Source organism: Bombina bombina, chromosome 9 (assembly GCF_027579735.1).
Source record: "Bombina bombina isolate aBomBom1 chromosome 9, aBomBom1.pri, whole genome shotgun sequence".
NCBI lineage: Eukaryota > Metazoa > Chordata > Amphibia > Anura > Bombinatoridae > Bombina > Bombina bombina.
Genome location: NC_069507.1, coordinates 233,690,692 through 233,708,449, shown reverse-complemented (window position 1 = coordinate 233,708,449; position 17,758 = coordinate 233,690,692). Strand labels below are relative to the sequence as shown.

Here is a 17,758-nt window from a genome sequence, read left to right as displayed (position 1 = left end):
TATTCTGTGTGTGTGTGTCAGTAGCAGGCAGCAGAGGGCTATGCTTGTATTGTGTGTGTGACTAGTCAGCTGTGTATTGTCACTATGTGTGTGCCAGTAGCAGTGAGTGCATTAGAGCTGTGTGTGTGTATTCTGTGTGTGTGTCACTAGCAGGCAGCAGAGGGCTGTGTTTGTATTATGTGTGTGACTAGTCAGCTGTGTATTGTCACTATGTGTGTGCCAGTAGCAGTGTGAGTGCATTAGAGCTGTGTGTGTGTGTCACTAGCAGGCAGCAGAGGGCTGTGTTTGTATTGTGTGTGTTACTAGTCAGCTGTGTATTGTCACTATGTGTGTGCCAGTAGCAGTGTGAGTGCATTAGAGCTGAGTGTGTGTATTCTGTGTGTGTGTCACTAGCAGGCAGCAGAGGGCTGTGTTTGTATTGTGTGTGTGACTAGTCAGCTGTGTATTGTCACTATGTGTGTGCCAGTAGCAGTGTGAGTGCATTAGAGCTGAGTGTGTGTATTCTCTGTGTGTGTGTCAGTAGCAGGCAGCAGAGGGCTATGTTTGTATTGTGTGTGTGATTAGTCAGCTGTGTATTGTCACTATGTGTGTGCCAGTAGCAGTGTGAGTGCATTAGAGCTGAGTGTGTGTATTCTGTGTGTGTGTCACTAGCAGGCAGCAGAGGGCTGTGTTTGTATTGTGTGTGTTACTAGTCAGCTGTGTATTGTCACTATGTGTGTGCCAGTAGCAGTGTGAGTGCATTAGAGCTGAGTGTGTGTATTCTCTGTGTGTGTCACTAGCAGGCAGCAGAGGGCTATGTTTGTATTGTGGGCTATGTTTGTATTGTGTGTGTGACAAGCTAGCCAGCTGTGTGTTGTCATTGTGTGTGTGTTATTAGTGTAGTGTCCCTCTGTGTTGAGCGCTGTCCCCGTAGTGTGACCCTGCTTGATTCTCCAATCTGGAGCGGCGGCGGCAGAAAATCTCCGACTTCTCCAGGTCCTCCCGGGAAAAGCTGCTCCAGCAGCGGGAGAAGATGTTCTCAAAGTTCACCTCCATCCTCCAGCACGCCGTAGAGGCGGTAAGTAAGACAGGGTGTTGATCGGTGCAGCAGGACGAATCTTATAATCTAGGCCGGGGATGTGATCTGGGCCTGGTAGGCCGCTGCCTGGGGAGTTTCCTGTTTGGGAGTCCGCGGTTGGCTTACAGGTGTGCGGCGCTGGGCAGGGAGGGGAGTGAGCTGATGTGGCAGCAGCCGAGCAGAGTCCAATACTAGCTGCTGCCTGCTGTACCCTCTTGTATACATCACACTATGTACACGTGTACACATCTAGGTTTATTTGCTATTATGTTATATAAAGTGTAAAATGAGATCTGCCAGTCACAAGAGAACATTAGTCTCTGCCTTGTGTGTATACAGAACTGCTGTTTGGTGACTGTAGGAACAGCTGTATACATCCCCTGTTATCATCCTGTATCTAGTGATATACTGTGTGTGTGTGTATATATATATATATATATGGTTCATTTTCTTTATCTGCTTGTTCAAGGTGGCAAATTCCTTCCCCAATTGGCACATTCTAATGCAGTAATACAAACCATTCAATTCATTAGAGAATTTTATAATCTGAAATGCAAGCTGGTAACCATAGTGTTGCTGCTCCACATCAGTACACCTGAACCAATCAGGAAAGACATACATAGATAGCCATGTCCTGTTTATGACTGGTTTCAGGGCATTCTTTGTTTGGGTTAAGCACATAGTTACTAATGGTCATTTATGCAGTAATAAAATGTTGTAAAAAGTAAAGCATTATATTATTGCATTAGTCTATTGCATGTCTATTTAAATATTGTACCCAGCACTAGATGTACCCATTTAAACAGTATAGAACTACCGTTTAGCAGCAGTAATGTTGCAGGCAGAGATCACAAGATTACGCCTATAGTTTGATTTTGCCACCTTTGACATTAAGGTAGGAGAATGACACAGTTGACATTATCAATAAAAGGTGAGTTGGTGATATGGTTGCTAAGGTTTTTTCACACACACACAAAATTAGGTGTTGTGAAAATCAATGGATAGGTAACATTTAAAACAGCGGTATCAAGCTCAATGTATGGGCACTTAAAACTGAGTAAGTGCTCCGGAACTGGATACACTAGGGACCAGAAGTAACATTTACCCAAGTAGTAGTGCATGCCCACAACATAATTACACTACACAGTTGTCTATCAAGTGAAAGGATCATTCTGGAACTGTATAACAACGTAAAAAGTGACATTTATCCTGGCAGTGCATGGTGGGAGTCTACACTGGACACTTTATTTTTATCTTGTAGATGCCTATATAGATATCAACTAGTTACATCTCTTAGAACCCTAAAATAAAAACTGACAACCTAAATTAATGGTTTACCTATTAAACAAGGGAGGCCAGATTAAACTATTTTGAGGGCTGCATATGGCCCTGGGCACTTTGAGACCACTGATTTCAAATGTTACTTTTTGTGCCTAATGTTTTGTTTTGTTATAGTTATTTGATCTCTTTATGCATATCTCCTTCTCTGGTTTCCATGCTACCATATGTGCATGCCATACTACTGATTTCTGTTTACCTTGAACTTGGAGAAATTACATTTATTTGTTTTTGTCAATAAATTGTCATTGACATTGTCAGACATCTGTATTAGTGGCTTATGAACCACAGACAGGAATATAATGTTCTCCAACTAGATAAATACTAAAAAAAAAATTGCACAAAACCTTCACTCAAAGTAGTATGAGTGATCTTTTTTAAATGTTGATACTAAGATTACTAGTATAAAATACTCTCTGAGAAATGTTGTGGTTTCAGATGACAACATTAAAATGTTGCCTTTGGCAGAACAGCATTGTCAGCGTGTTCACTAGCCTTAGAATGTGGTCAGGTGATTTTAGAGACATTGTGATCAGATCCGCTAATAGTTTTGGATTTACTGCATGTACCATACATAAACCTTAGATCATATTTTGGCTATGACTATGTTAAACAATTATCAGCAGGTTGACATTCTTTTTAATTAATTTTTCAAACAGAGTTTTTGCCACAGCAGTGTTACTGAGAATTGTTATAACTTTTAAATGGAAGCTGAGGTTATATGAGCGTCAACTATCTAAGTCAATTGTTACATTTTATATCAATCTGATGATTTATATTGAATTTGGGAGTTGTTGAATACCTAATATATGTTTAATTCCTATGGCATGCAGAGTCCACAATTTCATTCCAATTAATAGTGGGAATTCAACTCCTGGCCAGCAGAAGGAGACAACAAACAACCCAGCAGAGCTGTTACGTGTCACTTCCCTTACCCATAACCCCCAGTCATTCTTTGCCTCTATCATCGGGAGGACGTGCGAAGACGGTGTCTGAAAAGATTTAATCCTTTTTATGGGTACTTTTCCCTGCAAGCAAGGATTTTGGGCTATGCTGTGTTCATGTCAATTTCTTTAGTAAGAGTAATGGTGGCTTTTAGCAGTTGGAAGACGGAGAGGTAGTCTTTGCTTTCCTTCCAACATTTATGCTAACCCCTATTTAGAAAACCAGGGTTGGTTACTCTGTTTTTATTGAATCTTCAGGTCCTTGTCAGCAGTTGGGTGAGGCTGACAGACTTGAAGCTGCTGTGACTGCTCAACAGCAGAAGACCCTGGTGTAGCTTAGTGGTTAGCACACCTGACTAGGAGGCAGAAGGTTGAGAGATTGAATCCACCCACAGGTGCTGGTCCTTTCTGTTATCATTTATTCTTAAAAGGAAGCTTTCAAGGTGGAAGGACTGGGATTTCAGGGACCTAGTGGGACCTGCTACCCTCAGGAGGGGTATGTATATTTGTTATTTCCACAGTTTAGGATATATTGCGGCTGAGCAGTTATATGGGATTTTGCCGCTTCCATTGGTTGTCTAATCTACAATAGAACCAGGCTTATGGTGTGTGGGGACATGATATCAGAGGGGTATTATGCACCACACTTTAATCCCTGTTCAGTCCGTTTTAACGGATTTTGAGGTCCTATATTAATTTTTAGGGCTCAGTGGTTCCTTCATGAAGGGATTATATTTTGTTGGGATATACTTACTTAATCATTTAGCCTTTTTCCTCCTACGACTATAGACCTCCAGTCGTATATAAGGTAGTGGTGTGGTGTTTGTCTGCAGGAATGCAGTCTAAAGAGCCAATCTCTGAAGGAGGGATTGGATATATTTATTAATTTGACAAAAATGGAGTGATTCTTTCTCTCCTACTCCAAGGCTCTGTATATTAGGTATATTTTTCCCACCACATAAAGGATCATACTTTTTATGGGAGTTTATCTGAAGTGTTTTTTTTTTCCCACTTTGGCACCATTCTGCCCGGGCTCATTTGGCCTGTTTAATGTAGCGCAAGACTCCTCTTTCAACTTAATTATGGGTTTATAGAGGTGGGTCTCGGTCTTTACCAGGATAGAGACTCGGCTGTGAGAAAATGTTTACAGTAAGAAGCACAACTGTTTTTTGCCTGTTGCCCTAATGGAGGGGGATTCATCGTTATCTGTGGTGCTCGCAATCCGCATATTTCCTAATTTATGTTCACTTCTTATTCTGTACAACTGATAGTTATTGTATTCAAGTTGTGAAACGATCCTACTTACTCAAACATCTTTATTCATGTGAAGAGTGGGCATTGAGAGAGAAAGGGAAATGTATTGTTTAAATTTGGCTGCAAACTGCCGTTTCTTTTTATCCTGTAGTAGTATGCACCTCAGTTGCGGTTCCCTCGTCTGGTAGTATTTCTCCCTTCTCGTATAAGCACCATGGGGTGGGGGGGGGGGGGAATCTGTAATTTGGTATGCCGTTCCCACTTAGATTACAGAGACATTGCATGTGTGTGTGCTGTTTACATATAATTTTAATGTTTAGTCTGAGGGTCAAGTAGCCTGTTTCATACTTCTAGAGGCGCTGCAAGGACCTTCTCAGCTGAGTATCTGTTTTTTTACTCAGTCTGTAAGACTTTTTAGGTTGTTGCACAGTTAAACATTTTCTAGCTATCTTAGTAATGGCATTAACGTCCTGGACTTCTGTCTTCTGGGGAATGCAGTCTGAACAGGACTGTTCAGAAGAGGCTTGCTATAGCGCCCTTATTGTCTGATACATTTTGGTATCAGTGGGGTTAATATTTGTTTTGCAGGGAGCTTTTATTAAAATGTATTTTAATCCCTTTCTGTAAATTGGGCTCTTTTTATACCTGAATCACTAGTAGGCATGAGGTCTGAGATTAGTCTCTACCTTTCTACTGGAATTATTTTATTTTATGAATTTTTACTATATTCTCTCTGTTTAAGATTTTCTGTTAATAATTTCTTTTTAACAGTTGTTTTTTCTTGGTGAAGGCGCTACCATGTGGTTTTTATCATACAATTCTGGATTCTCTGAAGCTTACGACTTAGAGATTGAACGCCCAGTTTTTGGCTTGGCGTGGCTTTTCTGAGAAGGTCATTGACCCTGTGCTTCAGATTCGTATACCAGGTTACTCGTAGGATTTACCATAAGGATATGGTGTAAATACCTTTTGTTTGGTGTGAATCAGAGGGTTTCTCTTGAAGCAGGGTTAGGGTACCAAGTATCTTATTCAGAAAGGTTTGTCAGTCAGCACTCTGAAGGATCAGATTTCTGCTGTCTATTATTTGGCTCAATCGTCTGGCAGATCTGCCAGATGTTCAATCTTGGGTAGGGCCTTGGTCAGAATCAGGCCTGTGTTTAATCCAGTTGCTCCCCCTTGGAGCTTTAGTCTTGTTCTTACATTTTTGCAGCAGGCTCCGTTTGAGCCGATGCATTCGGTGGAAATCTTGTAAAGTTTTGTTTGTTCTTGCTTTTCTTCTGCTTGCTGATTTTCCAAGTTTTCGACTCTGCTGTGTGACCCCTTACCTTATTTTTCATGCAGATAAAGAGGTCCTTCGTTCTAAGATGGGATTTTTCCTAAGGTAGTGTCTGATCGCAATATCAATCTGGTTAAAGTTGTTCCTTCTTTTTATCCCATACCACCTTCTAAGAAGGAATGCCTGTTGCATAACCTTGTCGTTGTGCGTGCTCTAAAAGATTTTTGGCAATCTTCTGCCCTGTTTGTTGTTTTCGCTGGTAAGTGTAAGGGTCAGGAGGCTTCTTATACTTCTCTTTATCTCTGTTTGAGAAGTGTTATCCAATTAGTTTAAGTGATAATTGGACAACAGCCTCCTAGGAAAATTATGTCTCATTCCACTAGAGCTGTCTCTTCTTCCTTGGTTTTCACAAATGAAGCTTCTGTGGAGCAAATCTGCAAGGCGACCCCATGGTCCTCATTGCATACTTTTTCCATATTCTACAAATTTATACTTTTGCTTCGGCTGAGGCTGCCTTTGGGAGAAAAGTTCTTTAAGCGGTGGTGCCTTCTGTTTAGGTCTGCCTGTCTTGTTCTCCCTCCCTATGATTCTGTGCCCCCTTTACATTGGGTATTTGTTCCCCCTAGTAATTGGAATGAAATCGTGGACTCTTCATAGGAAAGAATAAATTTCTTTCTTTCCAGGCATGGAGAGTCCACGACCCGCCCTTATTTAAATTTAAGACAGCACATTTTCTTTGTACAAACCTCAGGCACCTCTATACCCTTGTGTTAGCTTCTTTTTCCATTTTCCTTTGGCCAAATGACTGGGAGTTATGGGTAAGGGAAGTGACACTTAAAGGGATATTGAACCCAAATTTTTTCTTCCGTGATTCAGATAGAGCATGACATTTTAAGCAACTTTATAATTTACTCCTATTATCAAATTTTCTTCATTCTCTTGGTATCTTTATTTGAAATGCAAGAATGTAAGTTTAGATGCCGGCCCATTTTTGGTGAACAACCTGGGTTGTTATTGCTGATTGGTGGATGAATTCATCCACCAATAAAAAAGTGCTGTCAAGAGTTCTGATAAAAAAAAAAGCTTAGATGCTTTCTTTTTCAAATAAAGATAACAAGAAAACAAAGAAATATTAATAATAGGAGTAAATTAGAAAGTTACTTAAAATTGCATGCACTATCTGAATCACAAAAGAAAAAATTTGGGTTCAGTGTCCCTTTAATAGCTCTGTTGGGTTGCTCTTTGCCTCCTCCTGCTGGCCAGGAGTTGAATTCCCACTAGTAATTGTAATGAAATCATGGACTCTCCATGCCTGGAAAGAAAGAAATTTATCCGATAAGCATACATTTTGTTATATATATGCTTGGTTACTAATCAGAGCAGGTTGATTGACTGTGAGTTTGATATTGCCTTCTTGATTTATATTTAAAAGATAATTTATTTACTTTAGTGAGAGCCTAGGGCACCATACGGTATAGAGGGTCATCTTGTGTGAGCGAATATATAGCTAAAAATAACATTGTGTTTTTCAATGTGTTCCTGTTCTCCTGTGTGACGTGTGTTTTCAGATGTCAGCAGACATGACAACCTTGGAAGGTGACCAACAAGATGTGTTTTAGGATCTTTGCCAGCACAGTCCGTTATTTTTCCCATTGGCCTTATGTTATTCATATAATATTGTACACAGAGGAGGATTCCTTAAAGGCACAGTGTATACCAATTTTCATATAACTGCATGTAATAGACACTACTATAAAGAAGAATCTGCACAGATACTGATCTAAAAATCCAGTATAAAAACTTACTAAGAAGCTCTCACTTTAGCACTGTTGATGAGGTTAGGCTGAGAGAGCAGGAATAGCAGATATACTACCAGATGGGCTATATAAATGGATTATCTACAAAACATTTATGCAAAGAAGAGTCTAGTGTACAATGTCCCTTTAATATCTGTGGCTTTGGAGGAAACTTTGATCAGGAGTTGTATTGATTTCTATGTAGAGACAAATAACTACAGGTGGCCCTCGGTTTACAACGGTTCAATTTACAACCATTCCTTCTGGAACCTAACCCCGGCATAAACTGAGGGCTACCTGTATATGGAAAAGCTTTTCAAATTTTAATAGCAAAGTTCACCATTTTCCATTTTGTTTTCCGTACTTGCCTGTTGTGTAAACACTGATATTGGGTGTTCCTATTAGATGCCGACATTGTTTCTTCACAATACTGCAACCTTTAATCCTCAGCAATCTTTATAGAATTCAAGAAGCAAGTTAAAGGTTATGTTTGGAGTTTTCTGTATAACTATATATGTACAAGGTTAGGATCTCTGTTGTGCGCTTGTCGTATAATGCTAGATCTTGTAATTAATAATAAATGAATACAACAGTTTAGTCTTGTTTGTATAATTGTGACAATCTGTCCATTTAATCTCTTTATGGCTCCTAATATTCTTCCCAAACATTTTCTTTTATTATTCAGATGGAGCACACCATTTTTAAACAACTTTCCATTGTACTTATTATCTAATTTGCTTTGTTCTCTTGGTATGCTTTGTTGAAAAGTATACCTAGGTAGGCTCAGGAGCTGTGAACTAGCTGCTTATTGGTGGCTGCACAAATATTCCTCTTATCGTGCTTACCAATGCGTTCAGCTAGCTTCCAGTAGTCCATTGCTGCTCCTTACAATAAAGGATACCAAGAGAATGAAGCAAAATTGATAATAGAAGTAAATTGGAAAGTTGTTTAAACTTGTATTCTCTTTCTGAGTCATAAAATAAAAAAATGGGTTTAATATCTCTTTAACTTTTTAGAATCTTTAACTTAAAGTGAATGTCAATTTTGATGCTAAAGTGCCCGGTTTTTAAAAATTCAAATAAAAACAGGGGCACTTTAATTCATCAAAATGTACATTTCACTCCTGTTGTGAAAAATAAAAAACTTACCTTTTAATCTTCACAGCCGCTCCAGCTTCCTCCGCCCGTCGCAAAGCCTCTTCCTGGGTCTAAAATGAGGAATCCGGCTTCCTCCAATCACAGCGTTGAATCATACACTGATTCCCCCGGGGGGGAAGCCGTGATTGGAGGATGACCTAGCCATCATTTCTGACGTCAGAAATGGCTTGCGACGACCGGAGGAAGCTGGAGCTGCTGTGAAGAATAAAAGTTAAGGTTTTTTTTTTTCACAACAGGAGTGAAATGTACATTTTGATGAATTAAAGTGTTGCTGTTTTTAATCAAATTTTTTAAAAACCGGGCACTTTAGCATCAAAATTTACATTCACTTTAAGTCCCCCCCAACTAACTCCCTGAGTTAGAACATAGTTTTTTTAGCAGATTGTTGTGATGTTTTATGAGTATTTCCAATGACGGAAAACATTTTTGGGGATCATGCTGGAAATTAGACACATTCACTTCTGCCCTGGTTTTAAAAGCTGCAAAGTTATTATTATGTTTTAAACCAACGTGGAATTCTTGTGACTGATCTCATAGACGATTTTGTTGCACAACACCATGAAGGGACATTAAAAAAAATCTGCATGAAAAATGTTGCAGCTTATTGAACTAATATTGAAACTCACTGGAAGTGCATGTTTGTGCACAACTCATCCCTAGGGACAGATTGCCCACTGGCTGATTAGTGCACAGTGACTTATCCCACAAGTATAAAAAAACGGAATATTATTACATTTTAAAATTTCCTCCTTTATACTTGTATGCAAGACGGTGAAAAAATACTTTAATTTACTCAAAGCAACGGTGAGAAACAGGTGACATTGGGAAACTTGACGTCTGGTTTTTATCGCATGATGAGAAAAATGTTCCACATAACACCCAGAAAGCAAATGTTTATTTGTTCCACAGAAAGCACCTGCATTCCCCCTCCACCCTGTTTTACTTGATGCACTCTCTTCTATACAAGTAGCTATTTATGGTCCTATATAAATAGCTATTAATGGGTCCTATATAAATAGCTATTAATGGGTCCTATATAAATAGCTATTAATGGGTCCTATATAAATAGCTATTAATGGGTCCTATATAAATAGCTATTAATGGGTGCTATATAAATAGCTATTAATGGGTCCTATATAAATAGCTATTAATGGGTCCTATATAAATAGCTATTAATGGGTCCTATATAAATAGCTATTAATGGGTCCTATATAAATAGCTATTAATGGGTCCTATATAAATAGCTATTAATGGGTCCTATATAAATAGCTATTAATGGGTGCTATATAAATAGCTATTAATGGGTCCTATATAAATAGCTATTAATGGGTCCTATATAAATAGCTATTAATGGGTCCTATATAAATAGCTATTAATGGGTGCTATATAAATAGCTATTAATGGGTCCTATATAAATAGCTATTAATGGGTCCTATATAAATAGCTATTAATGGGTCCTATATAAATAGCTATTAATGGGTCCTATATAAATAGCTATTAATGGGTCCTATATAAATAGCTATTAATGGTCCTATATAAATAGCTATTAATGGGTCCTATATAAATAGCTATTAATGGGTCCTATATAAATAGCTATTAATGGGTCCTATATAAATAGCTATTAATGGGTCCTATATAAATAGCTATTAATGGGTGCTATATAAATAGCTATTAATGGGTCCTATATAAATAGCTATTAATGGGTCCTATATAAATAGCTATTAATGGGTCCTATATAAATAGCTATTAATGGGTCCTATATAAATAGCTATTAATGGGTCCTATATAAATAACTATTAATGGTCCTATATAAATAGCTATTAATGGGTCCTATATAAATAGCTATTAATGGTCCTATATAAATAGCTATTAATGGGTCCTATATAAATAACTGTTAATGGTCCTATATAAATAGCTATTAATGGGTCCTATATAAATAGCTATTAATGGGTGCTATATAAATAGCTATTTATGGTCCTATATAAATAGCTATTAATGGTCCTATATAAATAGCTATTAATGGTCCTATATAAATAGCTATTAATGGGTCCTATATAAATAGCTATTAATGGGTGCTATATAAATAGCTATTTATGGTCCTATATAAATAGCTATTAATGGTCCTATATAAATAGCTATTAATGGTCCTATATAAATAGCTATTAATGGTCCTATATAAATAGCTATTAATGGTCCTATATAAATAGCTATTAATGGGTCCTATATAAATAGCTATTAATGGTCCTATATAAATAGCTATTAATGGTCCTATATAAATAGCTATTAATGGTCCTATATAAATAGCTATTAATGGTCCTATATAAATAGCTATTAATGGTCCTATATAAATAGCTATTAATGGTCCTATATAAATAGCTATTAATGGTCCTATATAAATAGCTATTAATGGTCCTATATAAATAGCTATTAATGGGTCCTATATAAATTGCTATTAATGGGTCCTATATAAATAGCTATTAATGGGTCCTATATAAATAGCTATTTATGGGTCCTATATAAATAGCTATGTATGGGTCCTATATAAATAGCTATTAATGGGTCCTATATAAATAGCTATTAATGGGTCCTATATAAATAGCTATTAATGGTCCTATATAAATAGCTATTAATGGGTCCTATATAAATAGCTATGAATGGGTCCTATATAAATAGCTATGAATGGGTCCTATATAAATAGCTATTAATGGGTCCTATATAAATAGCTATTAATGGTTCTATATAAATAGCTATTAATGGGTCCTATATAAATAGCTATTAATGGTTCTATATAAATAGCTATTAATGGGTCCTATATAAATAGCTATTAATGGGTCCTATATAAATAGCTATTAATGGGTGCTATATAAATAGCTATTAATGGGTCCTATATAAATAGCTATTAATGGGTCCTATATAAATAGTTATTAATGGGTCCTATATAAATAGCTATTAATGGGTCCTATATAAATAGCTATTAATGGGTGCTATATAAATAGCTATTAATGGGTCCTATATAAATAGCTATGTATGGGTCCTATATAAATAGCTATTAATGGTTCTATATAAATATCTATTTATGGTCCTATATAGGTGACACAAATGACTGTACAGCCCTTATTAGCGTTCCGTAACCATTTGTATGACCTGGAAGTGCTTCAAGTTGCCCTTTGTTGCCTTGAACTGATGTTCTTATGGCAAAATAGATTTAAAATGAAAGGGAAAACAATATATTGTGAGCTGTGAATTTGATGCATTTTTTCACGCCTGTATTTTTGTGTTTGCTGTTTCCCCAGTCTGTTTCTGCCCCAACCCTTCTCTCACCCTTTGCATCATAAGCACCTGGTCACGTGCACGTCCCTCTCCTCACAAGGCGTTCATTAAATATAAAGGGCTATGAAACACAATTTGTTTTTCTTTCATGATTCAGCTAAAGCATGAATTTACTTTTATTATCAATGTTTATTTGTTCTCTTGGTATCTTTTGTTGAAAATCAGGGGTGTAAGCTTAGGAGCTGGCCCATTTCTGGAGCACTATATGGCAGCAGTTTTACAAGAATGTGATCCATTTGCAAGAGCACTATATGGCAGCACTATTTCCTGCCATGCAGGGCACCAGATGCCTACCTAGGTATCTCTGCAACACAGAATGTCATGGGAACGAAGCAAATTTGATAATGAACTAAATTTGAAACTAAAATGAAAATCTTTGTCTAATTCACAAAATAATTTTTTTTGGTTTCATATCCCTTTAACTGGACTCTCATTTCTCCTATAACCTATGCACAGTTATATACCAGGCCATTACAGATGACCCATGGCTGTATTTGCCACCGATCCGTTCTGCGGAACTAATTCCTTGTAACCCTCTGGCGCACCCTGACCTTGTCTGATGAGTTTCTCACTATTGTTAGATATCCTCGGCTTTATCTTTGCAGTGTGTACTCTGTACCATGGGTCTATCCAATTTGTGTTCTAAATATTGTTCCCCTTTTTTAGCTGGCACCTTCTCTTCCTTTACAAGAAGACTTTGTGTACCACTGGAAGGCAATAACGCATTACTATATTGAAACATCTGGTAAGTTTTGATGAATTACTCTGAAATGACCATAAAAAGTGCAATGCAAATCTTTCCATTAACTTAGTTTGTTTTCATTCTCAAAAATCCATGAACCAATTTTTTTTCTCTCCCTATTTCCATTTGTGGGTCAGATAGAGCATGCAAATGAAGACTTTTTAATTACTTCTTTTATTAAATTTACTTTATTTTCTTGTTTGTTTTTTTAAGAATATCTAAGTTAAGGAGCCGGCCTATTTTTGGTTCAGCACCGGGGTTGCACTTGCTGATTGGTGGCTAAATGTACCCACCCACCAATAAGAAAGCTCTATCCAGGGTGCTAAACCAAAAATAGGCTGGCTTCTTAGCTTAGATTCCAGCTTCTTCAAATAAAGATAGCAAGAGAATGAAGAAAAATTGATAATAGGAGTAAAATTAGAAAGTTGCTTAAAATTGCATGCTCTATCTGAATCATTAAAGAACAAAATTGGGTTTAGTGTCCCTTTAAACACAAAGCTATATGCAAGCAGTAATGTATTAATAAAATGCTCTAACAGTATTTCCTGTTCGCAGTCTATGTACCTTTTATATAGTGTATGCGTGTATTTATTTTTGGAGTCTACAGTGTGCGCATCACAGATCCCCTACCTATGTTTAAGCACATCATTTATGTCATCTTTAGACGACAAAGCTCCAGTAACCGATACAAACATACCCTCACATCTGGAGCAGATGCTGGACATTCTGGTGCAAGAAGAGAATGAGAGAGAGTCTGGAGAGACAGGACCGTGCATGGAATATTTATTACACCATAAAGTCTTGGAAACCTTGTATACTCTGGGAAAAGCTGATGTGAGTTTTAGTGAATCTTGTTTACAATGTATTTGTTTTCAGTTTGTTTGTTTTTCTGATTGACTAATGTATTACACTCATAATGGTCCTTTCATCAAGAACCAACATACGTCTTACAAGGGCTCTATTTATCGTTCCAATTCTCCTATATTTTCTCCTAAAAGTTCTCATGAGAGATAATTCTCCTATTTATTATTCAATAATACTCCTAAAATTGGGCAAGTTCGACTGTAATATTCTCCTACTTTGTTCTAACTCTCCTTGGAGAACATGTTCTCCAAAAAAAGGGTTAAATTAGATCTTTTTAGTCGTATTTCATATAGTTCTCCTAATAATTCTCCTAGTTACAAATTTATCATTTATATTCTCCTGTGGAGGACTGAAAGTTCTCCTGCAAGTTCCTACCTTAAAGTTCTCCATAGCTACAGTGGAGAACAGCATTAGAAATCTATTCTCTACCAGTTGTAGAAGCAGTTACACACACAAAAAGGGCTCTACAAGGTTCAAAAATTATCTATAACAAAGCACAATAATAATGGTTATTGGAGCGCAATAATAATAATTTATGATGGAGTGAAAAAAATATATATATAATGGAGCACCAAAATAATATATAACAGAGCACAAAAATGCTGTCTATAGGGGCATAAAAATAAGATATAAAAAAGCGCTAAAATTGATGCACAAAAACAATGAAAATGTAGATCTATTTCATATATGAAAGTTTGCTGAAGAGGGGCGTTAACAAAGCTACTAGGAAGGCTGTATAAAGATTTCTATTGGTTTATATATCATTGACATGGAGAATAGTTGCTTATTTTTAGTGATAAATAAGGAGAAGATACTAATCCGACTGGAGAAATTTATCATTAGTTCTCCCCAGCTCTCCTCAGCTCTCCCATGGAGAAAAAACTACTTTTTTATAATAAATATGGGCGCACATGTACTCCTCTCCTAAGGAGAGCTGTGGAGAACTGATAGGAGAACAAAAAGGAGAATTCCCCAAATGATTGATAAATAGAGCCCCAAATATCCAGAAAATGACTTCATACAATGTACAACATTATGTAAAAGCCTGTTCTAAATAAACCTACTTTTTTGTGTTATGCTAGTGGTGGTTTGCTCCCGCCCACCAATAAAGCTGGGGTAGTTGTCTCAATCAGCCAATGAGCATGTATACTGAGATATCAGCTACAACTTGTTTTACACCAATAAAGCTGCGGTAGTTGTCTCAATGAGCATGTATACTGAGATATCAGCTACAACTTGTTTTACACCAATAAAGCTGCGGTAGTTGTCTCAATGAGCCAATGAGCATGTATACTGAAATATCAGCTACAACTTGTTTTGCACCAATAAAGCTGCTGTAGTTGTCTCAATCAGCCAATGAGCATGTATACTGAGATATCAGCTACAACTTGTTTTGCACCAATAAAGCTGGGGTAGTTGTCTCAATCAGCCAATGAGCATGTATACTGAAATATCAGCTACAACTTGTTTTGCTGGTTTTAGTATAAAGCTAAACAGCTTTAACAATCGTTTTCATGTAAAAAAAATTCAATCTGTCTCATTCATAGAAATGATATATTTTGTGTTGCCTTTTATTTCCTTGTTTCTCTGTCATTTCCCTTTTTAATGTTCATTTTCCATTGCTCCATTTTATTTAAAGGGACATGAAACCCAAACTTTTTCTTTCTTGATTCAGGTAGTGCATGCAATATTAAACACCTTTCCAAATGGCTGCTTTTATCAAATTTGCTTTGTTCTTTTTTTCGTTCTTTGTTGAAGGCACTACTGGGACCTAGCTGACCACATCTAGTGTGCTAACGACAAGAGGCATATATGTGCAGCCACCAATCAGCAGCTAACTCCCAGGAGTGTGTTGCTGCTCCTGAACCTACCTAGGTATACTTTTCAACAAAGGATACCAAGTGAACAAAGTGAATTAGTTAACAGAAGTAAATTGGAAAGTTGTTTACAATTGCACTTTCTAGGTAAATCATGGGAGTTTATTTTGCCTTACTGTCCCTTTAAGAGATGATGTACTACAAAAAGATAATTTATATAAAAGAGCAACATTTAATACATATTTGTTTGCCTAAAAAAGTTCAGTAAAATCTTTTTCTATGTAAACAAATGCATTATTAGTTATTTACTTGCTGGCTGATGAGCACAACTCCTAAATCCCTATTGGTAGAGTGGGGCCAGGTCCTTCAAGCCTGGCAAAGCTCTCCATTTTTTTTACACTCACAAACACTGTCTCCCAGGCAGAGAGAGCGCTGATCTAGCGGGAAATATGAAACATGGTTTGACAGAAGACAGTCCTCTTGAGTCCTTACCCAATCTGTTTATTTATTTCAAAACTTGATTTCTAATATATTTAAAGGGACATAAAACCCAAAATTTTTCTTTCCCGATTTAGAAAGAGCATGCAATTTTAAACAACTTTCTAATTTACTTCTATTATCTGATGTGCTGCATTCACGTGATATCCTTTGCTGAAAGGCATATCTAGATAGGCTCAGTAGCTGCTGATTGGTGGCTACACATAGATGCCTCATGTGATTGGCTCACCCATATGCATTGTTATTTCTTCAACAAAGGATATGTAAAGAATGAAGCAAATTAGATAATAGAAGTAAATTTGAATGTTGTTTAAAATTGTTTTCTCTATCCGAATCATGAAAGAAAAATTTTGGGTTTAGTGCCCCTTTAACTTTCATCTTATATGTACCTTAAACTTTCATCACTGATTAAAAACAATGCTTTCCAATTTGCTTGCGTTGTCTTGATGTCGTTATAAAAATGTAGCCCTATTCCACGACAACATACTGAGAGAGGTTTAGGAGTGTGCACACATCTCAAGCACTATATATGGCAGTGGTGATTGCAACAATGTCTAACGTTACTGAATGTTATTCAGGATTTTTTCATGAGACATGTTCTATTCTAAATAAGCAGTCTGAAGTATTTGTGTGCGAGTAAGACAGCTTCAGCAGCCATCTCCATAATTATTACTCTTAAAGGGACAGGCAGTTCTAAAAATATTCTATTTTGTAGTTTATTCTGTCATGTATATGAAAGAGCCCTATTTATACTTGTTAACATATTTTCTTATGACAAAAACTTTTTTTTATTTTTTTTTATTTTGATGCTAACTGAAAATGTATGTCTGTATACAACTGGTCCTTAAAGGAATACTTTAGTCAAAATTAAACTTTCATGATTCAGATAGAGCATGGAATTTTAAACAACTTTCTAATTTACTCCTGTTATCAATTTTTTTTCGTTCTCTTGCTATCTTTATTTAAATGTATGCTTAGGAGCCCATTTTTGGTTCAGAACCTGGGTAGAGCTTGCTTGATTGGTGGCTACATTTAGACACCCATCAGAAAGTGCTACCCAGGTGATGAAGCAAAAATGGGCCAGCTCCTATGCTTACGTTCTTGCTTTTTCAAATAAAGATACCAAGAGAATGAAGAAAAAATAATAGGAGTATATTAGAAAGTTGCTTAAAATTGAATGCTCTATTTGAATCATGAAAGTTTAATTTTGACTAGACTATCCCTTTAAGGACTTATTGCTCACTGGCTGATAAGCAGAAAATCCTACTGGTTTATTGATGACCAGTGACACACCTCAAAAACATAAAAAATGGCCCTATTTTTAATTGGAAACTTTTTTTCCCACAATCCATGTGATCATTTTTAAGAGTAGATCTTTTTATTTAAGATGCTTATGTCCTATGATCTAAGACAGCTGTATTACAGGCTTTATTTACTGCCTATCCCTAGCATCAGACCTCTCTAGAGAATAAACCATAAAAAACATCGGAACACATAGCCACTTAAGATGTGTTTATTCTGTTTGCAGTAAGCATCATAGTTGTAACAAGGGCAGCATCTGATAAAGCTGACGCGTTTCGTGCATTCCCAGTTGTGCTTCATCAGATACCTTTTGTCTGGTTGTTTCAAACCATTTTTAACCTTGTGCATTATCTACCATTACTACTTCACTGTATCTATCAGTT

At 36.7% G+C, this 17,758-nt stretch overlaps 1 protein-coding gene across 1 annotated transcript in view; it reads left to right on the top strand.

Annotated features, from left to right (window-relative positions):
* Positions 1-707: 707 nt before the first annotated feature.
* Positions 708-17,758, top strand: part of FHIP2A (FHF complex subunit HOOK interacting protein 2A) — a 53,141-nt gene continuing 36,090 nt past the window's right edge. Inside the window, exons 1-3 of the mRNA XM_053692691.1 lie at positions 708-1,057; positions 12,819-12,897; positions 13,559-13,728. Coding sequence (XP_053548666.1) covers positions 1,013-1,057; positions 12,819-12,897; positions 13,559-13,728 — 294 coding nt within the window. The 5' untranslated portion in view covers positions 708-1,012. The remainder of the gene's footprint in view (positions 1,058-12,818; positions 12,898-13,558; positions 13,729-17,758) is intronic.